Source organism: Danio rerio, chromosome 19 (assembly GCF_052040795.2).
Source record: "Danio rerio strain M-AB ecotype USA chromosome 19, GRCz13ab, whole genome shotgun sequence".
Classification (NCBI taxonomy): domain Eukaryota; kingdom Metazoa; phylum Chordata; class Actinopteri; order Cypriniformes; family Danionidae; genus Danio; species Danio rerio.
In genome coordinates, this window is record NC_141039.2 from 29,643,923 (window position 1) to 29,671,819 (window position 27,897).

The following is a 27,897-nucleotide window of genomic DNA, read 5'->3' on the forward strand; positions in this document are numbered from 1 at the left end:
TTACTGTACTTGACGTCAAAATACCACAGTTACTACAAACATTGTAATGACGCTGTGGAAACTGGTTAGTCATCACGTGTCAGATATTAAACAAAATTGCAGGAGGATTACTGTTTGAGGATGATAAAAGATTGACACCTTATTGTTTTACAGCAGTAACAATAGCTGTAGTAGGCTACGTAATTATAATTTGGAGTAAACCTCTGTTACTATGGTACAGTTTTACAAGGCGCATTCAGAACATCCGTTTACTGTCTCCATTGATATTAATAGTACATTTTTGCCCATTTCTTTTGTAAATGACAAAATTAATACTATAATACGTTTTACGTGAATTCCTGCTCTCCGCTTGAGATAAATTATGATTAACAGGTGTTTGTGGCGATTGCTCTCGAAGAGCGCCCTCTACAGACCATGCATGCATAGGACAATGGATACTCAGTTGATTGATGAGATTTATCCTTTTAATCTTTTTAAACGAATTAAGTAGGCCTAAATGAAATAATATATTCGCTAAACCGGCATTTATGAAATCCAAGAGCCATTTTATTTGTGACTTTATAAGAAGTTGGATTCCTGGACGTCTGCAAATCCATGTTTGTCCGGTAGATGGAGCGGTTACACAACACATGTTTTTATAGCAAGTTCTTTTAGCGCAGGGAAAATGTGAATGTGAAATTAATCATATTAAAGAAGCAGTTATTAGATTGAATATTAGTACTAGTATAGATTGTAGTTTTTAGTCACATTTTTAAAATGATTAGGCAACCATCTAAAAATGTTATTTTTATAATAGCAACATTTTTTTACTATCATAAAAGTTAACTTATCATAGAATGTGTATACACTCACCGGGCACTATATTAGGTACACCTTACTAGTAACGGGTTCGACCCCCTTTTGCCTTTAAAACTGTCTAAATCCCTTGTGACATAGATTCAACGAGATACTGTAAATATTCCTCTGAGATTTTGGTCTATATTGACATGTTAGCATCATGCAGTTGCTGCAGATTTGCCGGCTGCACATCCATGATGTGAATCTCCCGTTCCACCACATCCCAAAGGTGCTCTATTATATTGGAATCTGGTGACTGTGGAGACCATCTGAGCACAGTGAACTCATTGTCATGTTTAAGACACCAGTCTGAGATGATTCGTGCTTTATGACATGACGCGTTATCCTACTGGAAGTATAGCCATCAGAAGATAGATACACTGTGTTATATGGACAGACAATGTCAGCAACAATACTTAGGTAGGCTGTGGCATTGATAATGCTCAAACGGAACTAATGGGCCCAAAGTGTGCAAAGAAAACATCCCTCACACCATTACACCACCACCATCAGCCTGAACCATTAATACAAGGCAGGATGTATCCATGCTTTCATGCTGTTGACGGCAAATTCTGAGCCCACCATCCAAATGTTCCAGCAAAATCGAGACTCAGCAGACCAGGCAACACTTTTCCAGTTTTCTATTGTCAAATTTTGGATGAGCCTGTGTAAATTGTAGCCTCAGTTTCCTATTCTTAGCTGACAAGAGTGGTACCTGGTGTGGTTTTCTGCTGCTGTAGCCCATCTACCTCAAGGTTTGATGTGTTGTGCATTCAGAGATCCTCTTCTGTATACCTCGGTTATAACGAGTGGTTATTTGCGCTATTGTTGCCTTTCTAAGAGCTTGAACTAGTCTGACCATTCTCCTCTGACCTCTGACATTAACAAGGCATTTGCGCCTACAGAACTGTGACTCACTGGATATTTTCTTTTTTTTTCAAACCATTCTCTGTAAATCCTAGAGATGGTTGTGAGTGAAAATCCCAGTAAATCAGCAGTTTCTAAAATACCCAGACCAGCCAGTCTGAGTCTGGCACCAACAAACATGCCACGTTCAGTCACTTAATCACCATTCGTCCCCATTCTGATGCTCGATTTGAACTTGAAGCATAAATGCATTGAGTTGCTGCCATGTGATTAGCTGATTAACAATTTGCACTTACGAGCAGTTGGACAAGTGTACCTAATAAAGTGGCCGGTGAGTGTATAAAGGCAACATAATTGGCTTCTATCTGCAGTTAAAATTGATTTTTAATTAGTTGAAAAATTGATGTAAATTAAAAAGTTATATTCAGTACTATACATGTTCAGTTTGGTTCTGTACAACTGCACATTAATGCTCCATGATGAACCTTTAAGAACCAAATAAACTTCCCATTCTGCCAAATATTTTATATAGTACAAATGGGGTTGTTTAACATCAAAATATTCAATATATTTAGAAAAAAAATGGTTCTTTGTGTATGCCCTCTGCATGTCTTTCCATGAATCATTACATAAAGCCCCTCAATACCCTACAGAGTCAGACCCCCCTCTCAGTACTACAACCATAAAACACACACACACACGCACGCACGCACGCACGCACACACATATATATATATATATATATATATATATATATATATATATATATATATATATATATATATATATATTATCTTAAAATCTTTAATAAATATTTCAAGTGACTTATTTTTCAAACAAACAAGTCTTTTCCATAAATGCACTGTGCTTTAGGCGTGAAACAAATCACAAAGTCTCTCAAGAACTTGCATCAAAGTTCAACAAGTAAAGTTGCATGCATGAGCTTGTCACAAGAAATGTGATCTTGAATATTAATCCTACCAACAGAACTCAAATTAAAATATAGTATATTATTTCTAGTTTGAACAGAAAGTCAAAACGATTCTGAACATCACATTATTGTACTTTCTGATAATATATGCACACATAAAGTGCTCGACATCATATTAAGAGCTTTGTTTCTTAGATTTGCAGTTTTAGATCGAACATCTTTTGTCAAGATAACTTCATTAAACAGTTGCAACGATTAAAAAGTAAATGACTTGTATCGTAGGGCCTTTGCCAATTATACACACTAGAATTTCTAGAAACAATGACTTTGATTACATTTGTAAATGAAATATTTTTATAATATTTTGATGCAATTTTTAATGGTTAACTGTTATAACATATGTTTCTGTATATGTAAAAATGATAAATAAATATTTAGAATTAGGCTGTTTTATAGTTTAGTACATAGGTCTCAAACTCGGTTCCTGGAGGGCCGCAGCTCTGCAGTTTTGACAAGCACAACTGATTCAACAAATCAAGGTGTTCAAGACTACTAGAGACTATTGAGCAGGTGTGAGTTGGAGATGGTTGGAGCTAAACTGTGCAGAGCTGAGGCTCTCCAGGGATTGAGTTTGAGACCATTGGTTAAGTCACTTTATTGAGAAAAAAGAAATACAGTGCATTCTGAATGGGATGTATTACCCTCCAAACGGCACTTTGGAGTGAAAATAATCACAGTGCACAAAAAGAAGTGTCATTCCAAGTTAAAGTTTAGAACCAACCACTTCAAAGAGTCTTTAGAAATAAATGGTTTTGGTACAACTGATGGACACTTCAGGCATCAGAGATCCTTTGCACAAGGAAGTTGTTTGGCGTCTAACAGCACACAGGTTCCATTTGTAAGGGCTTATCCATATTCCCTAATCCCTTCAAAGCTGTCAATCTGAAGAGTAAACCCTTTGAAGGGAATTGGGCATAAGGATGAATCCTTCTGAATGGAACGCGAGGACAGTGAGACATTGAGCTATTGAATTTTTGTGGATGAAGGAAATTCCAGCCACTGTTCAACTGTCTGTTAATGCAAATACCTAATCAGACAACCACTTGACAGCTCTGTGCATTTGATCATATAGAAGTGATTAAACGGATCTTTTTAAACAAAGCAACAGACAGAAAGAAAGGTGATTTATATGACTTTTGTATGTAACATGGCTGTTGGTACAGGCTTTTCAGTGGAATTCTGAAATGAGAATGGTCAGGAAAAAAAAAATCAACAAGAGACACTTTGTGATCAAAAGTGCTTTGTTGATGCCAGAGAACGACCAAACTGATTCAGGCTGATGGAAAAGTGACAGTGAACAAAAACAGATAAAGTCTGCAGAAGAGCAGAAAGTAAAACATTGAAGCAGGGGTCCGTTCTTCACACCTTGCTTAAATGATCTAAGATGATTTGGCAGATCCTGGATCTATTCATCTTGATAAATGATCTCTGGCTAGTTTGGTTCTTCAAACAATTTCACGAGTCAGATTTAAATGTCTGATGAACTGATCTGAGATTGCAGCTTGTGTTGTGAAGGACTGTACCATCGATCATCGAAATCATGACCAGCATTGCAACAATTGGCTGACGGCACAGCAGCGTAATGGCATCATCTGATTAATATTCAATTATCCATGTGAGCTAAATTACATAAAATAAACGGTTTGTTAAATATGATACTCAATAACTTTCCACCTTTGTTGTGGGCTGCATGCTTGGCCTTTTCATGTGTCAAGAGCAATTTATTTAGTTTTACAGTTAGAGCGGATTTTCCTTATAGTAGGCATAGAAGTATTATAGTAGCCGTTTTAATAATCGGTTTAATGAATAATTGGATATTTAATAAAGCATTTTGATTTTGGTAATGGTGTCTGCAACTTTTATGAAGCATCAAATCACTGGCATATTAACTGTCAAAACATGTTTATGACTGCATAAATGAATTATTGCTTTTAAAAAAAAAATCACATATTGTGCATTTCTATTATCATACACAAATTGTACTAAAGCGATTTAAAAAGTTCATATCAATAGTTGGGCGAGGCAGTGGCGCAGTAGGTAGTGCTGTCGCTTCACAGCAAGATGGTCACTGGGTTGCTGGTTCGAACCTCAGCTCAGTTGGCGTTTCTGTGTCGAGTTTGCATGTTCTCCCTGCCTGCGCATGGGTTTCCTCCGGGTGCTCCGGTTTCCCCCACAGCCCAAAGACATGTGATACAGGTGAATTGAGTAGGCTAAATGGTCTGTAGTGTATGAGTGTGTGTGTGAATGTGTGTGTGTGAATGTTTCCCAGAGATGGGTTGTGGCTGGAAGGCCATCCGCTGCATAAAAACTTACTGGATAAGTTGGCGGTTCATTCTGTTGTGGCGATCCCGGATTAATAAAGGGACTAAGCCGACAAGAAAATGAATTAAATAAAAAGAATATCAATAGTTTTTCTCTTTGTACTTGCATTTCAGGGGTGCAGATTGCATAAGTTTTATTTACATATTTTAACTTTAAATAAATAAATAAAGGTAAAATATATATATATATATATTTTCCCAAGTGTATATATCTACTATTGTGAAAAAAATATCAGAATTTGGCACATACTTGTATTATCTTTGCTTGAATTGACCTGATCTAATCCTGTTTATATGACATGAGCCTGCTCCCGACCAGGTTTGATCTACCAGAACTGTTGCTTTGACAACAACTTTCAGATCAGTTTTGAAGAACGGAACGATCCTGGATCGTGTCAAATCTCCAGCTAACTGAGTAATCCCCGTACCAAGAACGGACCCCAGGTGTGAAGCAGAACCAGGCTGGTGTCATTGTCAGCTAACGAGAAAAATAATCTGAGCCGGCAGTTGTTTTACCAAAACTGGACAACCGAAAATTGATGTCTCAATTACTGCGGTGACATTTAGAAGGGTCAGATCTTAGTGAACATGACAGCACATCCATACTGCTTTTGTATAGAGGTTCAGATTGCTTCTGATCATCGATATTTACATTAGATGTCGTCTACTCTGATGTTGTCTATTGAAAGGAATGCGTCAACAGAGCCACCATTTTAGTACAGAATAGCGCTCTTTTGAAATAAATGTGGGACCAAGGTTATCCATCCTCATACATACAGCTTCTGGTGGTGTAAGGGATATTTTCTTTGCATATCCTATCAATGTTTTAACTTAAGTTCCACAGTGTACACACTAAATAGTTCTTCAGCCATACTTCAGGGGTGGATGAGCACTACATAGCCATTATATAGAGAGCCTGTAAAGGGGTTAAAGTGTTAACAGTAATATAAGCATGTGTATATCTACAGATATAGTAACTTTCGGAACAATTCTTTAATAACCAGTCCAACACCTTTCATTTTTTTTAAAGAGTTTATATTGAAAGTAACCTTCCAACAGAGCAACGATGATAGTACTTTAAAAAAGTTGACACCAGCACAAATGAAATTTAGATTACTAAAGTAGTATTGTACAATTATGCCAGCAAGGAAAAACTTTTCCATAAGATACTAAATAACAGTTATGTTAACTTCTTAAACCATTGTTAAGGGAATGCTTTAAATTTAAAATGGAGCCATGTGAAGATGCTGACAATCCAAATCCACAAGATTAGCTCCAATAAGCTGCAAAAATAAATAAATAAATAAATAGAGGATTAATAACTTAACTCCTCAATTCATTAATGTGTAAAATAACTTACACTGAGGCACGCAGGAGTATGCGGTGTACAGGTACTTGTATGTGCCATAACATGGATCTGAGAAGACCCCATTGGAGGCTGAAATGGAGCAGCTGTTCTTCCCTTCACATCTACACAAACAGAAAAACAAGTTAAGTGAAACCCATAGAATTAAAATTGGATTTAATTGTAATTAAACACTTTTATACTGACGCATTAGCAACCAGTGTCTGTGAATTTAGGGCATAGCAGTTGGTTTTGGCAGTTTGAGAAGCAGGTCGTCCAGCAGCACATGTGCTGCTATCAGTTCGCCCGTAGTTAGCAGTATGGATGTGTATGAGAGATCCATCCTCTAAAAGGTAGGTTTCACAATAAGTTAATTTACCATTGGCCAAACTCTGCAACTGTTGGAGATTAAAAGTTAAAAAAAAAAAAAAAAAAAAAAAAAAAAAAAAAAAAAAAAAAAACCCTACACACCACATTTGAAGTTAGCAATGGCATTTTCACAGACTGCACTTGAACCTGTAGAAGAGTCAAGAAACAACATTCAAAACACTGAAGCAGGCAAATGTACATCAGCATTTAAAGGAGACCTGGCTTTCACCTGAAATCATGATATTGCAAATAACTCAAGACTACACTTCAATTTATAGCAACTGTCCAAAGAGAGAGATCAGAGTTTGCAATACTCCTTTTAAGTGATTGTGGATAGTTTAACATTGTTAAGTGTACTTCCAAGATGAAGGTCTTGCAGAGAAACACCACTGACCTAATTCAGCTGAAGTTATATGCATGAACAGATCTTTGAGTAGCAAACAGGAGGATACTCACGGATTTCAGGTGGGAGGCAGTAGTAGGTGACTAAAAGGTATGGGCGCATATTAGGGCAGGGATCAGTGAAGGTATCAGTTGTAGCAAAAACTTCACAACTTTGCAGCCCATTGCAGCTACATGTGATGACAGGAAGCATGTGCGCACACACACACACACACACACACACACACACACACACACACACACACACAAAAAAAAAAAAGAGGATGTTAATCCCACCTTGAGAAACCATTTAAAATTTGTGAAGGATCCTTATTAGCTGCCATGGTATGAGGACCGCGAGTATAAACAGTCAAAATGAACAAGTTAAATAGTTTCCACAAATCAATACCTTTGTGAAACAGGAGCCAGTGCGTTGAAGTAGCAGTTGGGGTTAGGGGGAAAGGCTGGACGCCCTTTACAGTCAAATTTACTAGTACGTCCATAGTTCGCAGCAGTTATCTGAAGCACACCATATGCTACATGGAGAAAAAGCATCACACTTTTTATTAATGAATCGATGTGATCTTACACAAACTGAAAAAAGGGTTGTGGGAAAACTACTCACCGCATTTCAAGACCGCACTGTCACCATTACAAATCACTATGCTTTCTAGAAGGTAGAGAAAGGTCACAGGTTTGCACAGAAATTAAGTTGCAGAGGGAAAATGAACTTCTTTTACCATCTCATCTCTAGTGTGCAAGTGCTTGATTTTACTTGTCATTCAACTACATTTAATGACTTGTTGCTGGTTTCATCAAAGGAGATGTGGGAAGAAAAAAAAACTTACTAGTTAATGGCGACACTTCAATATCCACAGGGGGTAGATTTAATGCAATAGCTGCAGATAGGCTACAGTTCATGAGCACTGTGAAAGAAAGCAATAAATTAAAGCAATAAAACATTCACTGTTAATCTCACTCACATTCATAGTGCAAAAACCCAGAAGTGTCAAGGTAAATTTTAATGCCGTTTAAATAGGTTCTTTACCAGCAAGGACCAGTTTAAGCCACTGATCTATACTGTACATAATTGTATTGATCATTGGCTCAAACCAGCAAAAAGCAACTTTGCATGCTACCTCAGCTTTTAAAAAATAATTATGAAAGCTTACAGTTGAGTAAGGCCCTGAGAGAAAACATAGTACTGGTGTCGCCGTCAATGGTACAGGGAACTGTTAATGAGTCAGATTTATAGGAGGGTGGTGTGAGTGATAATGAGCCACAGCTGTGCACCACACCATCTCAAGCCAAACATTAACATTTTTGGTGTAGTTTTGGTTGTGTTAGTCCTCTTGGAGTTTTGTGTTTATTATTTTGTTAAATTTTATATGCTACTTTTGCCAGTTTTCCCTCATACTTCCATAATGTGTTTAAATCATAAAACTCTGCTCATAAAAATTGATATGAAACGTTTACAAGCTTTCAAATGCAAGTTTAGTTCAGAATAAAAGCAATAGACCTATTTTGCATATTTTAATGAAGCTTTGATTTTGCTGGTTCAAAAACGTGATTGTCTTCTCTATTCAAGCAGCCTGTGTTTGGAGTAGGCTAATATGTAGGCCTATTGATCACTGCCAATGACAGAAGGCTATGCTTTTACTGTACAGTCCTTTATTTTGTAATTAGTAATATTTGTGTAATAATGGCTTAAAAATAAGTTATATTCCAAAGCAGAGGCAATATAGTCACTTTATGATCAGAAAATTAAAGCTTGTTACGTTTTTTTTTTTTAGGAAGGTGGTTTAAGCATTAACAGGTATACAAAACCTCTGCATGGCCAGACAAATAGTTACTTTAAGAAAACAAAATGGAAATGAAGTTAACAGATACATAACATTCTCACTGTTCTCTTTTAACCTTAAGATGCCATTTTAATACAACACCCTCAAATTTGTTGGAATAAGAGAAAGAGAGAAAGAGGGAATAAGAGAAAGAGAGGGAGAAAGAAGAAAAAGCTGAAGAAGGCTTGTGGACAGGACAACATCATTAATGAAATGCTGAAACTCAGCAGCCCTGACAAAATTCAGGCTTTTGCCAAACTGTTCAACCTGATCCTATCCCCTGGTGGCATCCCTGAGACATGGTCTGAAGGACTGATCACACCTATATATAAAAACAGAGATAAATTTAACCCCAATAATTACCATGGCATTTTTGTTGGCAATAACTTAGCAAAACTCTTTTGCAATATTATTAACAACCGAATAGTGACATTCATCACAAAACAGAACATCTGAAACAAATCACAAATTGGCTTCTAACCAAAACAACGGACATCTGACAATATTTACTCCCTTCATTCTTTAATAAATAAAAACATAAAAGACAAACAAAGAAAGATTTTCTCTTGTTTTGTTGATTTTAAAAAAGCTTTCGGTTCTATTTGGGATGACGGACTATTATATATACAAATTGTTGCAAATTGGCATCGGTGGAGAAGTATATAGCATTATAGAAGCCATGTATAAGAAAATTAAAAGTTGGAAATATGACAACTGAGTTTGTCCAGCAGAGTTGAGGGGTGCGACAGGGCTGCAGCCTGAGCCCAACCCTGTTTAACATCTACATTAATGATCAGGCAGACATTCTAGACGGCTCCGACTGAATCCCCGGCCTCACTCTGCTTGACTCTGAAGTAAAGTGCCTGCTGTATGCAGATGACCTGGTGCTGCTGTCTCCCACAGCAGAGGGTCTCCAACACAGCCTGACTCTGCTGGAAGAATACTTTGAGGAATGGGCACTGATGGTCAACCTGGACAAGACCAAAGTCATGGTGTTCTAGAAGAAGGCCAGATCTCAGGGACACAAATATCAGTTCACATACAGAGGAGAAGATCTAGACCTTTGTAGCAGTTACTCTTACCTGGGCATCTAGATCCCTGCCTCTGGGGGCTGCAGTCCCGCTGTCAAGACTCTGAGCGAGAGGGCTTGCAGAGCATATAAAGTCACGCTTTGGCCAATTACAGATACCTACTAAAAGATGGATTAAATTATATCACGCTATTATTAAACCAATCTTACTATATGGGAGTGAAATTTGTGGACCAGTATTAAAATTAAAAAATTGGAATAAAAGCTAAATTGAACGAACACAATTAGAATTTGCTAAAAATAAATTATCCACAGAAACACATCTAACATTGCCTGCAGGGCTGAACTGGGTTTATACCCGCTAAACCTGGAGATTCAGAAACGAGCTGTTCAGTTCTGGCTGCACCTGCATCAGTCTGTCCAATATAAAACCCTTCTGGCTTATGAAAAACCTACTGTGTCTCATCCTCTAAACAGGCTGGTATCTGAACTTCTGAAAAAAAACACAAACGGAACCCGTCCCCAAACAAAACCTTCACAAACAAATTGACAAAAAATTTAAATATAATTATGATGAAAAACTAAAAAAGTGAATTCAACCTCCAAATTAAACTTCAATGTTATTCGGCCGTAAACAGAACCACACAGCTGGCAAATTATTTATCATTAAAACAAAAAAAACACATTCTTTCTTAAAATCGCCTCTGTGATCATGACCTAGAAATAGAAAAGGGCAGACATAAAAAATCCTGGACTCCTAAAGAACAGAGATTATGTAAACAATGTGAAACAAACCAAATAGAGGATGAACACACTTCCTTCTGTTCTGCCCCAAATAATGGCAATGCCAATAAAGCAACTAACTTGAACTTGTAAGAAAGAGAGAGAGAGAAAGAGAGAGAGAGAATAAGAAGAGAGAGAGAGAGAGAGAGAGAGAGAATATAATAGATAACATCTAGACTAGCTATACACTCTACACACCATAAGAAATGGCTTATGTGAATTCATGCATTTTATTTCAATAATTTAAACTTTATTATTATTATTATTATTATTATTATTATTATTATTATCATCATTTTTTTATTTGATTTTTTTTAATATATTGCATATTTGAAGTAATTTGGCAATACTGTACTAAATGTCATGCCAATAAAACTTGAACTTGAATAAGAGAGAGAGAGAGAATAAGAGAGAGAGACTTTGACTTTAACAACCTCTTTATTTACAACCACTTTTTTAACACATCAATGAAAAATCACAAAAAGTAAAAAAAAAAAAAAAAAAGGAAAATGTATATATATATATATATATATATATATATATATATATATATATATATATATATATATATATATATATATAAGAGCTGGTTAACTCACAATCATTCACCAATCAAACAAGTATTTCCAAACAACCATTTTGACCAACTTCACAGAGGGATTGATTAATACACCATTTAGATCTAAAAGTGTCCAAATCATCAATCTTATAATACGCATATTCTATTTTAATACAGGATTTAATAAGTTCCCTAAAAAAAAAAAAACATCAGTCAAACCCAGACCAGTCAGTTTCCTTTTCCGTGACAACCAAATAGCCAATTTTGCTTTTCCAAAAATAAAACTTAATAAAACATGGATTTGCATCTTGTTCCTGTTGTATTTAGGCCCATAAACTAAAAGACTAGGCGTAAAAATCTCTCCCAACATTTGACAGTTTCCATTTAGTTGATTAAAGAACATTTCTAATCTAGAGTAATTTAAAAATAAGGGAAACACTGTTACTTCCACATTGCAAAAAGGACACCCCTCCCTCACCTGTGGATCAATGTGTGCTCTGTGTCTGTTTGTGGCTATTATACCATGCACTATCCTCCACTGAAGGTCTCCAGACCTTTTTTCAATGGGTTTGTACAGGGTCCTCCAGCAACCTTTGGGGGAAGAATCTGCTCCAAAAAGAGTCTGCCACTTTGATTCCTTCACGCTTTCAAGCATGTGGAAATGCAGTACTTTTACACTAAGAGTATAGAGAGTTTTTTTCCCCTGCATCTTCAAAACGACTTGGCTGAGGTGTTGTAAGAGAAGTCCTCCTTCTGTCTCCTGTCATTCTCCTGTATCCACTGAAAGAATTAACTCTGGAAATACAGAAGCGTCCTCCTCCAAAGTCATTCTAATGTCCACTGAAAATTTTTCCCATATTTCAATCAACAGTCTCTCAGCCACCCAAACTGATCTCATGCCCAATCTTAAGGCTAAGGCCTTAGCATTTATCCATTGTCCTTCAGAAACCAAATGTCCAATTTTAGTGATTTTTGCTGACCACAAAGCTTATCTGAAAGAATCAGATTTAAAAATATCCAGGTCCATAGCAGAATTAAAAAAGGAGTGGTTCTTCTCTTAACCAGAGGCCCCAAATATTTCTGAGTTCTCTTGAAACCTTAAATCATAACTATGTTCTCAGCAGTAATCTGTAAAAAGCTGTTAGACCAGTTAAATTCAGCTTGTTAGTGTCCATTAAAAATAAGTGACGATCCAGATCCACGTTACCAGCTTTCTTTAAAAGTGCACAGGTAACTCCTGCCCAACACACGTCCTTCCCATAAAGCAACCTCGGAGCTGTCTGAAGTCTAAAGGCTTCAACTCTGGATCCAATATCCACAAGTCCTTGTCTGCCTTCCTGGATAGGCAAGTATAAAACTGATACCCTCAGCCTGACCAGAAAAATTCTATGAGTTGCTTTTGGATCCTTGACACCAGGTCCTTGGGGGGCTCTAAAATCATAATTTTATGCCAAAGAGATGAGGCCACTAAGGCCGTACTCACACTATGTACAGTTGCCTCGAACCGGGCCAAAGCACGCTAGTCCCCCCTCCTGTCTCCACTGACGGCCCGCACTTACATTACAATCGGGCCTGGGCACGCATACGTCATCGATGATGCGCTGTTCAGTAAGCGCTTTCGCTCAGCACAGTGAAGATTTCTCTAGTCGTTTAAGTTGTTTGATATGCAGTGACATGCAGTCAAGTATTTCGCCAAACAGTTCTTAGGGATGTGGTGACACGCAGTCAGATATTTCGCCGAACAGATCCGCCAATTTAGGCGCTCATAAACAATCATAAAGTCATCATGCTGCAGGAATGAGGTGCGCAGCTGTCGTGCAGTGAGGGGTTTGCGTTTCAGTTTCGGGCTTTGCGTTTCAGTTTCGGGCTTTGGCGCGTTTTGCACTCACACTACAAGCATACCACACCAAAGCCCAAGTGAACCGCGCTAAGGCCCACCTCTTCCAACCGGGCCAGGGCCGGCCAAGTGAACCGTGCATGAGCCCAATTCAGAGCACTCACACTTCTTAAACGATCCGGGAAACGGGCCTGGGCATGGTTCGGATAATATAGTGTGAGTAGGCCCAAAGTTGTTGCATATCAATACTCTCCCCCTATAGAAAAGCTGGGGTAGCAACCATCTCTCGCACACACTTTCTACACAAGCCCCTTCCAATTTAGTTGTATAAAATCATAAGTGCCTAAAAAAACGCCTAGATATTTAAAACCCATTCTGCCCCACTGCAAATTACCGGGAAGCAATTGGAACATTAGTAGCTTGACCACACCATAGAGCATTACTTTTACTCCAGTTCATTCTAGCAGATGATGCTTTGCCATATTGTTCAATTATCTCTCTTAAAAATTTAACATCACTATGGTCTTTAATTATAACTGTTACATCATCAGCATATGCAGAAATCTTTACAGGCTCTTGGAAGTCTAGTTCAGGAACACTTAACTCAGTTGACCATCTTCTTAATTGACACAACAGTGGCTCAATTACTATACTATAGAGTTGTCCTGAAAGAGGACAACCTTGTCTAATACCCCTGTGAGTTTTAATAGGAACACTAAGACCCCCAGGAATTTTAACCAGACATGTAGGCTTATTATAAAGAACTTTAACCATGGAAATAAAATTGTCACCAAAACCAAAAGCTTTTAGTTTCAAAAAGATAGTTGTCATCAACTGTCAAAAGCCTTTTCCTGGTCTACTGACAAAAATACAAAATTAATTTTATTTTTAAAAGCAAAATCATAAACATCCCCTACTAAGTGTAAATTATCTAAAATCAATCTTCCTTTTACACAGTATGATTGATCAATGTGAATGATTTCATGCAATACATTATTCAACCTGTTTGATAAACTTTTTTGATATCATTTTGGATTCAGAACACAAAACTGCTACTGGCCTCCAGTTTTTTAAAAGAGTTAAATCTCCTTTTTTTCTGTAGCAAAGTTAAAACAGCACGTTGACAACTGACATGAAGTATGCTCTTTTTTATACATTTTTTAAGCACTTCATAATAATCAATTCCTATTAAAGTCCAAAATGTTTTAAAAAATTCAGAAGATAACCCATTTATCCCAGGTGCTGTTCCTGAAGGAAGGTCCATAACAGCAGCAGTAACTTCTTCAAACTTAAAATCAACCTCCAAAAGTTCTTTTTGCATTGAAGTTAAAGAAGGAATGTCCTGTAGCAATTCATTTCTGCTTTGTTCGTCAGTGGTTTCAGCAGCAAATAAATTAGAATAATAACGTACAGCAAGTCTACGCATCAAAACTGGATCTGAAGTTTTTGACCATCATCATCTTTTAAAACAAACATCAATTTTTCTTGTCCTTTTTTTCTCCAAGTTAAAAAAGTACGATTTTGGGCCATCCATGTCTTTTATAGTTGAGAAACGGCTTCTTACAAGTGCCGCTTTAACTTTTTCATTTAAAATAGAACCCAACTGGTTCTTTTTTCAGTCGACAATTCTTGTAGGTTACCAGCATCATTAACAGTCGTCTTCTTTTCAATTTCCTCTATTTCCTATTTTCTCTATTTACTCTATTGTTTTTTTAAAACCAAAAAGGAGTGAGCAGCATATTGCTGACATAAATCCCTTATTTGAACTTTACCAATTTCCCACCCTTGAATAATATTTTCATATAACCCCTTCTCATTCTTTCAAGCCTCCCAAAAAGAATTAAATGTTTCACAAAAGTGTTTATCTTGCAATATTTTGTTGTTAAAGTGTATAGTATAGTAGCTCTTGTGAGTCCTGTTTAACAGTGTACACTCAACTGTGATTAGTTTGTGATCTGATAGAAATTAAGGAATAATATTTGCACCAACCACTCTATTTTATACATTGTTTGATACATAAAACCGATCTAAACGTGCACCAAAAATCCTCCCATCATTTATTTTTACCCAAGTGTACTGTTTTGTTGAAGCATTTTGTTCCCTCCACACATCTGAAAAATTTTGATTCTTTAAAATTTCAGCCAGACGTGAACCTGATTGCATATGGGGTTCTTCACCATTCCTATCATATTTAATGTCTAAAGTGCAATTCCAATCATCTCCTATTATAATAAAGTCTCCATCACGGTGTTGACTTAAAAAAACACTCTAAATTAGAAAAAAGCTTCAATCTATCTGCTCCATTATATTGAGCAAAGATCACTAATTTTGGCTCTTACAGCTACCAATCTACCTAGCTCTATCTCAGTTATCATTAAAATGTAACCTTTTAGAGCAGAGGAGAATAATATAGCCACACCAGCGCTAAGGTTCGTGCCATGACTAAGCACTTTCTTTCCTTTCCAACACAAACCCCATTCAGCTTCATTATTAGAATTGCTATGGGTCTCTTGCAAAAAAACATTTAGTTGCTTTATCCTTATGGATTCTAACAATAGGTTCCTCTTCTTTTCATCCCTCAAACCACTTCTGTTTAAACAACCCACCCTCAAGATTTCCATATAGAAAAGAGAGAGAGAGAGAGAGAGAGAGAGAAAGAGAGAGAGAGAGAGAGTGAAACAAAGAGGGAAAAAAGTAGTTTAAACCTCATAATAATTTAGATTTTTTCCTTGTTTTTCCTATCTTTCTAGTTGACCGTATATTAGTCAAGTGTTTCCTCAGACGTAAGCGCTTCTGTTGAGACAACTCGTCATAATTATGTTTCTTCCTGACAGACATAACTGAAGAGCAGTGGTGGAAAGAGTACTAAAAAATCATACTCAAGTAAAAGTACCATTACTTGCCTAAAAATGTAGTGTGAGTAGAGTAAAAGTATCTGTTGTAAATATACTCAAAGAATGAGTAAAAAGTAGCCCTTTTAAAAGTACTCATGAGTAGTGAGTATTATGCTGTTAAAAGTTGATGCGTTTACATGTAATTTGTGAATGTGTGTGTAAACGAAACATTCTGTAGTGCATGTATTGCCCAGCAGGCACACGATGTCATAGGACGTTAATATTAAGTTAGATTTAGGTTGTGATGTCAGGTGGCTAAAATTCAATGTCTTGTCAATGTCTAAGGATAACGTTATTTTGATGTCAAATAACAACATTAAATGACGTTGATATTTGGTTGATTTTAGGTTGTGTTAGAAAGTGACCAAAATCTAATGTTGAGCCAACATCTTAAACCAACATCCTGACGTCAAATACTGATACTAATTTTGGACGTCTTCTTGGACACTTTAAATGCTTCCAAACAGTTTGCTGCATTTATAAATCTAAATGAGGCGATTTACCTTCTATGTGTGATTTGATTGAACAGGAATTACAGGACTGATTTGTCTAATCCCCAGACAAGAAAAAAATAGTAACTGCACGTTGAAAGAAAGTGGTGGAGTAAAAGTACAGATACAGCACTAAAAATGTACTCAAGCAAGAGTAAAAGAACACGTTTTTAAAACTACTCACTAAATTACAATTCCTGAGAAAAAGTAATTAATTACAGTAACTTGAGTATTCGTGATTAGTTACTTTATACCACTGTTGAAGAGACAAATTTGTCTAAATCAGGAAAATAATCACTCAGCACAGATTTTTCCCTTTGTTTAATCAAGAAAGGAATTAATTTGATCTAGGGTATATAGATCCTTATCAGCCTTCTTCACAACCTCAGACCATTGTTCATAATCTTAAATCACAACCCCTCCATTTCGTCATCAAAACTTTCCTTTGAACCACATTCCTGTCCTGTAGAACCCTCATACACAACTTCAGTATCACTTTGAGCTTTAAATTCATCACACTTAGCATTACTCACATCTGCATCACTATCAGTACTACAGCCAGGTTTCTCCACATTAACAGTAATATTAACATCCAGCTCACTCACACCTTGCTGTCCTGTCATTTCATCTCTGCGCTGAAATCTCAATGTGTCCATGTTACTCATCTCAGCTTGGGACAAAGTGCCTTACGCATTTTTATGGGGGCAAAGAAAATGTTTATGCCATAAATCTCCGCATTTAAAGCACCTCATACTGTCTGTGCTTGCATATCATGAAGGCGCTCTCTTTATGAATGATGCGAAAGGACACTTCCAATGTGCGCTCTGGGGGGTTTAAAAACCATGTACACCTGCCAATTAAAAGACAAAACATGTTTCCTTGCAGCATTTTTGCATCGGAGCAGATTCGCTTTAACAGGGCTAGCAAAAACGTTTACCAAAACATTGAAGTTCTTTTAGAATGACCACATTACTTACAAAAGGTGGAACATTTGAGATGGTAACGTTAGTTGCTAGAGCGGATAGAGGGGTTATCGGAACAAACCTCTTTTACCCATATTCCTCTGTCAACTCGTTTATTAGTAATTCAGATTTTTAAAACACAACCACGACCAAGTTTATCCATGAAGCAGAGACTATATTTTAAAGACTCTATTATCTGGAGGATATCCTCCATTCTCACTCCAGGGTCTGCCACACACCAGCACCCATTCCTAAATGACAGAGCTGATGCTACTTGTACTTGAACAGACACACCATACCAGCATCTGTTAAGTCTTCCAAACCGGGAAAACTTTACACTGTCTATTCTATAAATTAAATAAATATTCGGAGGAGAAAGAGGAAAAAAAAAAAAAAAAAAAAACCTCAAACAAACATTCAACTACACCTCACTCCCATCATACACCAAAGAGAGGAAGATAAAGAGAAGTGAAGAGGATAAAGAAAAAAAGAGGAAGTGGAGGATAGAAGAGAAAAAGGAGAAGAAGGAGAATTAGGAGCATAAAGTTAGAATAAGAGGCAGAGAGAATTAGAGAAAACACGAGACAGGGAGAATAAGGAGGAGAAAATAAGTGGAGGAGAGAATGAGGACAAGAGAATAGGAGGAGACTGAAAGCAGAAAACAAGAATAAGAGGGAGAAGTGGAGGAGAGAATGAAAGGAGAACGAGAAGGGGAGAATAAGCAGAATAGGAGAAGAAAACAAGAATAAGAGAAGGGGAGAATTAGAAGAATAAGAGAAGTAGAGAATAAGCAGAATAGGAGTAGACTGAAAGGAGGAGAAAATAAGACAAGGGGAGAATTAGAGAAGAGAATGAGAAGGAGAATAAGGAGAGAACAAGAGCACAAGGAGAGATTGAGAAGCAAATGAGTGAACGAGAGGACTACAATGGATTGGGAGGACCACATGAGATGAGCGAAAGGAGAGAATGAATAAAGGGAAAATGAGGAGAGAAGAGTAGGGAATGAGAGAAGCAGGAACAAAAAGAGCAGAGAATGAGCGAACGAGACGATAGAAGAGATTGAGCGAATGTGAACGTGGAGGAGAGAATGGGTAGGAAACGAGGAGCGAATGAGGGGAGTAGAGATTGAGGAGAGAATTAAGCTGCGGTCACACTGGGCTTTTCCTCCCATAGACTTCCATTAATATGCATGCGAATGCGTCAGACTGGCAACACGAGGTCATGCATCAAGTTTCGCAGGTTGCTGCAGTGCAGAGTTCAAGTCAGGTGAACTCGAACCTGCGAGAGGGGGAAGAAAAAAAAAAAAGAAAAAAAAAAAAAAAAAGGCATACTTGACTGAACAAAGGATCAAAACCATGACACTTAAAACAGTAAATCCCTCGCTTTTTGCACAAACTCTTGTGACTGCAGCTAAAACAGGAGAGAACAAGAGCAGAGAATAAGCAAATAAGGAACACATGAGGGAAGCACGAGGAAGAGAATGGGAGGAAAGAATGAGCGAACAGGAAACCTGAAAATAAGAGGAGAGAATTAGAGGGGAGAAGAGGAGGAGGAAAAAAAAAAATAAATAAACCCTTTATACACCTGCAAGGATGGGTTAAAATCTGCAGGACACCTGATCTCTAGGATCTAGTTTGAGAAACCCTGACATTATATAAAAAAAAAAAAAAAAAAAAAAAGGGGCATTGTGGCAGCAAGACTGCAAGAACCAGACCAACACATAATTTCTTTTAAAAGGGTTTATTGAACAACCTCAGAACACAAGGATGATCATCGTACAAGACACCTGCACAAAATGCTGAATAGAGCTTAGCAAACTAGTATTTTACAGTTATGCCATCTCATGGTAAACATTTTGCTTAAGATGTCAAATAACTGAGCTTAACAATTAAGCTTTTGTTACATAAATGCTTAGACACTTATATGCAGACATGTGGAGGTGCTAAAAATCTTCAAGATCAGCTCCAATAAACTGCAAGAAAAATAAAGACCATTTAGATCAGTGAGAAACGCATACACCATTCATTAATCAGTACAATAACTTACACCGAGGCACACAGGAGTATGCGGTGTACAGGTACTTGTATGTGCCATAACACGGATCTGAGAAGACACCATTGGAGGCTGAAATGGAGCAGCTGTTCTTCCCTTCACACCTACACAGAGAGGGGAAAAGGGGAGAGGGAAAGAATAAAAAAAATAAAACACTAAAACCCACAGAATTAAAACTGGTCTTAAATCTAGTTAAACAACACTTTTATACTGACACATTAGCAACAAGTGTCTGTGAATTTGAGGCATAGCAGTTGGTTTTGGCAGTTTGGGAAGCAGGTCGTCCAGCAGCACATGTGCTGCTATCAGTTCGCCCGTAGTTAGCAGCATGGATGTGAATGAGAGATCCATCCTCTGAAAAGTAGGTTTCACAAGAAGTTGATTTACCATTGGCCAAACTCTGCAATAGTGTTTGCAGAGTAAAAGCAAAAAAAAAAAAAAAAAAAAAAAAAAAAAAAAGTAAATAAACCAACTACACACCACATTTGAAGTTAGCAATGGCATTTTCACAGACTGCACTTGAACCTGTAGAAAAGATAGAAGTCAAGAAACATTCAAAACACTGAAGCAGGCAAATGTGCATCATTTCAAAGAGACCTGCTTTCACCTGAAATCTTGTTAGAGCAAATAACTAAGCAATTGTTCAAAGAGAGATCAGAGGTTGCAATACTCCTTTAAGGTGTTCATGGACAGTTTAAAATTCTGAAGTCTACTTCCAAGAAAAGCACTTTTGTCTTAATTAAGCTAAAGTTATAAGCATGAACAGATCTTCGAGTAGCAAACAGGAGGATACTCACGGATTTCAGGTGGGAGGCAGTAGTAGGTGACGGAAAGATATGAGCGCATGTCAGGGCAGGGATCAGTGAAGATATCAGTTGTAGCAAAAAGCTCACAACTTCGCAGCCCATTGCAGCTACATGTGATAGCAGGAAAAAGGTGCACAAAGAGGAGTGTTAAAAACAACGCCTTGAGAAATCCAACAAATTTTAAATGGCTTATTTTTACCCACCAAGGTAAAAGAACCAAGGACTACAAGGAGTAATAATTTTCCAGAACGTAAAAATTAAGCGGTTTGCACAAATCAATACCTTTGTGAAACAGGAGCCAGCGCGTTGAAAATGCAGTTTGTGTTTTGGGGAAGGACTGGACGCCTTCCAGAACAGTCACGTCTATTAGTACGTCCATAGTTTGCGTCGGTTATCTGAAGCACACCATATGCTACATGGAGAAAGAGAACCACATTTAATAAATCAACGTTTTGTTAGATATGTACACATTAAAACAAAGGTTGTGGAAAACGGCTCACCGCATTTCAAGACAGCACGGTCACCATTACAAATCACCATGGTCTCTGGAGAGAGAGGAAAAAAAAATAAAATAAAATTTCAGGTTTAAGCTGCAGTCACACTGCTCTTTTCTACCATAGACTTCAATTCACACACACAAATGCATCAGAATGGAAAGATTCAGTTTAAAAAGGTTTGTACACTCGAACCAGCAAAATATCAAATGATTGCATAAAACCAATTAAGGATCAAAAGACTTCTATGGACAGAAATTTAAAACATGGACCAATCTATAGCTCACATACAAATAAAAATTTGTATTAATAAAACAAACAAAAAAAAAGTTAAACAAAAAGGGGATTAAAAAAAAAAAAAAAAAAAAGTCTAATTAACTTGTTTAATTCTGCCCCTTTTTGCAGCATTGTACAACAGAATTTCACATGTTCAAATTCTTGTGAGTGCAGCAATAGACAGAAGGAATTTAAGATGCACAGGGACAAGATCATTACCACATACAGTAATGGTCACTAATCGCATTCCTGGAGGGTTTAGCTCAAATTTGGCCCAACACCTGTCTGGGTGTTTCAAATATACCTTGCAAGACCTTTATTAACTTGCTCTGGCATGTTTGATTAGAGTTGGAGCTAAAATCTGCAGGACATCAGACCTCCGGGAACAAGTTTGGTGATCCCTTATCTATAGTCTCAAGTGTGCAATCACTTTTAAGTCTTAGCTCTACACTCAACTGAGAGCTATTAGGTCTCATACCACAGAAATAAGTAATACTCACTTGTTGCACTAAAGCAAATGACAATAAAAGTACACTTACTAGTTCGTGGCGACACCTCAGCATCTAGAGGAGCTAGATTTAATGTAACACCTGCAGACAGGCTACAGCCCATAAGCACTGAAAGGGAGCAGAAAAATAAGCAAACAAACTTACATTGGCACAAAAACCCAGAAGTAGTAAGGTGAACTTTGATGCTGTAAAATTTAGTTTTTAATCAGCAAAACTCAGTCACTGATCTATGCAGTAATCTTACATAATTGAACAGATCATGGCTCATACCAGCAAAAAGCTATCTTATATGTTACATCTGATTCAGAAAATAAAAACTTACAGCAGAGAAAGGCCCTGAGAGAAAACATTGTTCTGATGGTGCCGTCAATGATACAAAGAGCTGTTACTGATTCATATTTATAGGCGGGTGGTGAGAGTGATAATGAGTCACAGCTGTGCACCACACCATCTTGAGTTAAGCTGCGGTCAGGTTAAGCTACGGTCACACTTGAGTTTGTGTGTGCGAAATTCTGTCCTACGGCGCTGCGAAAAGGGGCGGGATTTAAACAAGCTTATTAGGCAGGAAAAAAGCAAGCGATTGCTCCGTTTAAAAATTCTGTCCAGAGAGGTCGTGTTTTGATCCTCGATTGGTCTCACGCAGTCAAGTGATGCGATTTCGCAGGTCAGAGTTCACCAAGCTTGAACTTTGCACTGCAGCAACCTGCAAAACTTGAGGCATAACCCTGCGTTTCCGGTCTGACGCATTCGCGTGCGAATGAATGGAAGTCTATGGGAGGAAATGCCCAGTGTGACCGCAGCTTTAAGCTTTATCTCTGGACAGAAATTTAAAACAACCAATCGCTCGCTTTCATTCATTCATTTTCATGTCGACTTATAGTCCCTTTATTAATCCGTGGTCGCCACAGCGGAATGAACCGCCTACTTATCCAGCATGTTTTTATGGAGCGGATGCCCTTCCAGCCGCAACCCATCTCTGGAAAAAATCCACACACACACACACACACACACACACACACATACACTACGGACAATTTAGCCTACTCAAGTCTTTGGACTGTGGGGGAAACCAGAGTACCCGGAGAAAACCCACGCGAACGCAGGGAGAACATGCAAACTCCACCCAGAAACACCAACTGAGCTGAGGTTCGAACCAGCGACATACGCACATTCATACGCACATGAGTGCGTCAGACCAGAAACGCGGGGTCATGCGAACTCTGGCCTGCGAAATCGCATCACTTGACAGCGCGAGACCAATCGAGGATCAAAACATGACCTCTCTGGACAGAAATTTAAAACATGGAGCAATCTCTTGCTTTTTTTAATGTCTAATAAGCTTGTTTAATCCCGCCCCTTTTCACAGCGCCGCATGACAGAATATCACATGCTCAAACTCTAATGTGGCCGCAGTTTTAAACAATTGACTTTTTTTGGTCTAGTTGTGATCGTGTCAAGCTGCGGACACACTAGAGTTTGAGCTTGCGAAATTCTGTTGTACGGCACAGCGAAAAGAGGCAGAATTAAACAAGATGATTAGACATTTTAAAAAGCAAGCAACTGATCCATATTTTAAATTCCTCTTCAGATAGGTCATGTTTTTATCCTCAATTGGTCTCATGCAGTCAAATGTTGCGATTTCGCTTGTCAGAGTTGACCAAGTTTGAAATTTCCCCCGCAGCGACCTGTAAAATTTGTTGCACAAGCTTGCGTTTCCAGTCTGAGGCATTCATATGAATCGAAGTCTATGAGAAGAAAAGTGCAGTGTGACCGCAGCTTTACCATTCTGTGAGTGGCAGCACTTTGCTTTGTTAAAGTTTAAGATGTTACTTTTAGCAGTTTCCCCTCACTCTTCCCACATTGTGTGTAACTCATAAACTCTGCTCATGAGAATTAACAATATGAAGCCTTTAAAAACTTTCAAATGTAAGTTTTGCTCAGAATAAAAACAATAGACCTATTGCTTTTCCATATTTTAATGAAGCTTTGATTTCACCCATCCAAAACACATTTCTAATGAACAGCTTCATTATTCAAACATCCTGTTTGGATTAGGCTAGTATGTAATACAAGCCCATTTATCACTATGTCAATGACAGTAGGCTATGTGTTCACTGCATGGTTTATTATTTTGTAATATGTATAAAAGGATTTAAAAATAATTCATATTTCAAAGCAGAGGCAATATAGTCACTTTATGGTCAGGAAATTGAAACCTCTCAATTCTTCTTTTTTTTTTTTTTTTAAAGGTGGTTTAAGCATTTTTAATAAAAACACAAAGCCCTTGTATGGCAAGACAGATTACTTTCAGAAAAAAAAAAAATCTGTTTTTTAGTGGAATGCAACAAAGGTCAAATCGTGTTATCATAACATTTTTACTGTACTCATTCAAACTTGTTAATCCATTGCAACACCTTTGAATTTGTTGGAATAAAAGATTAACATTAACAGATTTCATTAAACAATTCATAAATAAAACTAGCACAACATAGTACAAGCTGTGATTTCTATGTGAGTTTTAAAGAAGCAGGACATTGAATTAGGCAGCAAAGAAGAGCATTAGATTTAGTGAATCATTATTCAGACCAGACAAACTTTCTTCTGCTTCAGAATCAGATTTATTGCCAAGTGTGACTGACACACACACACACACACACACACACACACACACACACACACACACACACACAGAATTTGTTTAGGCTACAGAAGCTTCCAGCATAAATAAAGTGACAACACAAAATAAATATGAAAAAAAGATAGACATTAAACAGGTGCAGTTAATCAAAAAGATCTGGATGTTGAATTGTATGTACAGATTTGTTATAAATATACAGGTGCTGTGTAAAATTGCAAATGGAGAAAGTATTGCATTGTATATTGATAAGGTGCTGTGTAGGCTACAAGTGCCTTAGAGAAAGTATTCCACGTTATTGCACAGTTGGGGAATTTTTATCTTTTCATGGAGGTAGATGGCCTGAGGAAAGAAATTTTTCCTATGTCTGGTTGTTTTTGTGGTTGGTGTTCTGTAGCATCAACCAGACGGTAAGAGTTTGAACAGGAAGTGTGCTGGGTGTGAGGAATCCAGAGTGATTTTGAAAGACCCTTTTACTCACTCTGGAAGCGTATGGTTCTTGTACTGCCAGTAATTCATTCCACAGGCCGGACTATTTGCCATAGTTTACAGAGATGGGTTGTGGCAGCTGAACCAAACCAGACTGTGATTGAAGTACAGAGGATGGATTGAATGACAGCTGAGTAGAATTGTACAAGCAGCTTCTGTGGCAGGTTCAACTTCCTGAGAGATGGTGGTGTCCAGAAACCTGAATATCTCTCCCAAAGCCACAGTGCTGTTTATGATGGCGATTGGGGGTGCAATGCAGTTTCTCCCAAAGTCCACTATCATCTCCTCTGTGAGCATGTTCAGTTCCAGGTTGTATCTGCACCAAAAAGCCAGCCGCTCCACGTCCTGTCTGCATGCAAACTCATCACCATTCCAGATGAGGCCGAAAATGGTAGTGTCATTCACAAACTTTGAGAGCTTGATGGAGGGGTCTTCTGCGGTGCAGTTGTTGGTGTACAGGGAAAAGCACAGTGGGGAGTGAATACATCCCTGGGGGCACCAGTGCTGATGGTGCAGCTGTGATTTTACCCATTTTAACTAGCTGTTGTATGTCGGTCAAAAAGCTGTTGATCCATTGACAGAGCTAGGACAGAGAGCTGGGTCAGTTTGTACTAGAGCAGTGATGAAGAGATGCTGTTTAAGGCAGAATTTAAGTCCACGAACAGAATTGTGCAAATTGTAACACCAGTTTGTTGTTTAAGCTGAAAGAAAAATGGCAGTGTAACATCAGCTCATGATCTAGGTCTGACATTAGATCACATAAGCTCTTCTGTAGAAGAGCCATACCATAGTGTTCTTAAATCTCTATGCTGATGGACAGTGACCTGCAGATTTTAGCTCCAGCAAAAAAAAAAAAAAAAAAAAAAAAAAAAAAAAAAAAGCTTGCTATGATTTCTATAAACATCCTTGCATGTCTGTTATAAGTTAGCCAAAATGTGCAGGACACCTGACATCCAGGATCTAGTTTGAGAAACCCTGACATAGAAAAGGAGGCGAAAGGGAGCATGACTCCAAGAATCAGACCAACATAATTTCTCCTAAAAGGGTTTATTGAACACAACTTCCCAGAGCATAAGGATAATAATCGTACAAGACACCTGCACAAAAGGCTGAATACAGCTTAGTAAACTAATGATATACAGTTATGCCATCTCAAGGTAAACATTTTGCTTAAGATAAAATCAAATAACTGAGGTTAACAATTAAGCCATTGTTACGGAAATGCTTAGACACTTATATGAAGCCATGTAGAGGTGCTAAAAATCAGCTCCAATAAGCTGCAAGAAAAATAATAATAATTTACACCAATAAGAAACACCTACACCATTCATTAATCTGTACAATAACTTACACTGAGGTATGCAGGAGTATGCGGTGTACAGGTACTTGTATGTGCCATAACACGGATCTGAGAAGACACCATTGGAGGCTGAAATGGAGCAGCTGTTCTTCCCTTCACACCTACACAGAGACAAAAAGTGAAACTCAAAGAATTAAAAAATTGGACTTAAATCTAAAACCACACTCATATACTGACTCATTAGCAACAAGTGTCTGTGAATTTGAGGCATAGCAGTTGGTTTTGGCAGTTTGGGAAGCAGGTCGTCCAGCAGCACATGTGCTACTATCAGTTCGCCCGTAGTTAGCAGCATGAATGTGAATGAGAGATCCATCCTCTGAAAAGTAGGTTTCACAATAAGTTAAATTGACTATTGGCCAAACTCTGAAATAGTGTTTGCAGATTAAAAAAAATTAAATAAACCAACTACACACCACATTTGAAGTTAGCAATTGCATTTTCACAGACTGCACTTGAACCTGTAGAAAAGATAGAAGACAAGAAACATTCAAAACACTGAAGCAGGCAAATGTGCATCATTTCAAAGAGACCTGCTTTCACCTGAAATCTTGTTACAACAAAGAACCAAGTAAATGTTCAAAGAGAGATCAGAGGTTGCAATACTCCTTTAAGGTGTTCATGGATAGTTTAAAATTCTGAAGTGTACTACCAAGAAAGCACCACTGTCTTAATTCAGCTGAAGTTAAATGCATGAACAGATCTTAAAGTAGCAAACAGGAGTATACTCACGGATTTCAGGTGGGAGGCAGTAGTAGGTGACGGAAAGATATGAGCGCATATTAGGGCAAACGTCAGTGAAGATATCAGTTGTAGCAAAAAGCTTACAACTTTGCAGCCCATTGCAGCTACATGTGATAGAAGGAAAAAGGTGCACAAAGAGGGGCGTTAAACACTGCCTTGAGAATCCTTCACAAGTTTTAAATGCCGTTTCTTTACCCGCCAAAGGTAAAAAAAAAAAAAACAGAGAATAAGGAGAATTAATTTTCCAGAATGTAAAAAATTAAGCAGTTTGCACAAATCAATACCTTTGTGAAACAGGAGCCAGTGCGTTGAAAGTGCAGTGGGGAAGGACTGGACGCCTTCCAGAGCAGTCACGTCTATTAGTACGTCCATAGATTGCATCGGTTATCTGAAGCACACCATATGCTACATGGAGAAACACCACAATTTAAATCCATGTTTTGTTAGATACATGCGCATTAAAACCAAAGTTGTGGAACACAGCTCACCGCATTTTAAGACAGCACGGTCACCATTACAAATCACTTTGGTCTCTGGATTTAAAAAAAAAAAAAAAAAAAAAAACACAAAACACGTTACGTTACAGGTTAAAGCTGCAAACATATAGAAAAAAAAAAAAAGTTATTAACTGGTTTAATTCTGCCCCTTTTTGCAGCGTTGTACAACAGAATTTCACATGTTCAAACACTAGTGTGACTGTGGCAATACACAGAAGGAAATTAAGTTTCACAGGGACAAGATCATTACCATCTACAGCAGGGGTCACTAATCTTATTTCTGGAGGGTTTAGCTCAAATTTACCTCAACACACCTGTCTGGGTGTTTCAAGTATATCTTGCAAGACCTTTATTAGCTTGTTCAGGCATGTTTGATTAGAGTTGGAGCTAAAATCTGCAGGACACCGGACACCTCGAGATCATGACTCAAACCGTAATTCGTAAATCTCATAATCTGATTCAGAAAATAAAAACTTACAGCAGAGAAAGGCCCTGAGAGAAAACATTGTTCTGATGGTGCCGTCAATGAT

At 37.7% G+C, this 27,897-nt stretch overlaps 3 protein-coding genes across 4 annotated transcripts; all 3 read right to left on the reverse strand.

Annotated features, from left to right (window-relative positions):
- Positions 1–6,001: 6,001 nt before the first annotated feature.
- si:dkeyp-46h3.8 lies at positions 6,002–8,335 on the reverse strand. Of its 2 annotated transcripts, NM_001423372.1 has the most exons (9): positions 8,284–8,335; positions 7,960–8,037; positions 7,737–7,781; positions 7,521–7,647; positions 7,187–7,302; positions 6,833–6,877; positions 6,569–6,707; positions 6,377–6,486; positions 6,035–6,299 (listed from the first exon to the last, which is right to left on the reverse strand). In NM_001423372.1, exons 1-9 carry the CDS (start codon positions 8,309–8,311, stop codon positions 6,286–6,288), a joined length of 702 nt encoding a protein of 233 aa, NP_001410301.1. In that variant the 5' UTR covers positions 8,312–8,335; the 3' UTR covers positions 6,035–6,285. The 2 variants fall into 2 exon arrangements, with proteins under 2 accessions (XP_087149972.1, NP_001410301.1); XM_087293846.1 differs by lacking the exon at positions 7,187–7,302 and having other exon boundaries at positions 6,002–6,299.
- A 10,897-nt stretch (positions 8,336–19,232) lies between these two features.
- On the reverse strand, positions 19,233–22,019 carry si:dkeyp-46h3.6. The gene is made up of 9 exons (XM_087295838.1): positions 21,968–22,019; positions 21,676–21,753; positions 20,867–20,911; positions 20,649–20,778; positions 20,358–20,473; positions 20,041–20,085; positions 19,776–19,914; positions 19,555–19,664; positions 19,233–19,480 (listed from the first exon to the last, which is right to left on the reverse strand). The coding sequence occupies exons 1-9, from the start codon at positions 21,993–21,995 to the stop codon at positions 19,467–19,469; spliced, it is 705 nt and encodes a 234-aa protein (XP_087151964.1). The 5' UTR covers positions 21,996–22,019; the 3' UTR covers positions 19,233–19,466.
- Positions 22,020–25,797: 3,778 nt separating this feature from the next.
- Positions 25,798–27,897, reverse strand: LOC137487327 (uncharacterized). The gene is made up of 8 exons (XM_087295839.1): positions 27,846–27,897; positions 27,359–27,403; positions 27,155–27,275; positions 26,859–26,974; positions 26,543–26,587; positions 26,307–26,445; positions 26,121–26,230; positions 25,798–26,046 (listed from the first exon to the last, which is right to left on the reverse strand). Exons 3-8 carry the CDS (start codon positions 27,249–27,251, stop codon positions 26,026–26,028), a joined length of 528 nt encoding a protein of 175 aa, XP_087151965.1. The 5' UTR covers positions 27,252–27,275; positions 27,359–27,403; positions 27,846–27,897; the 3' UTR covers positions 25,798–26,025.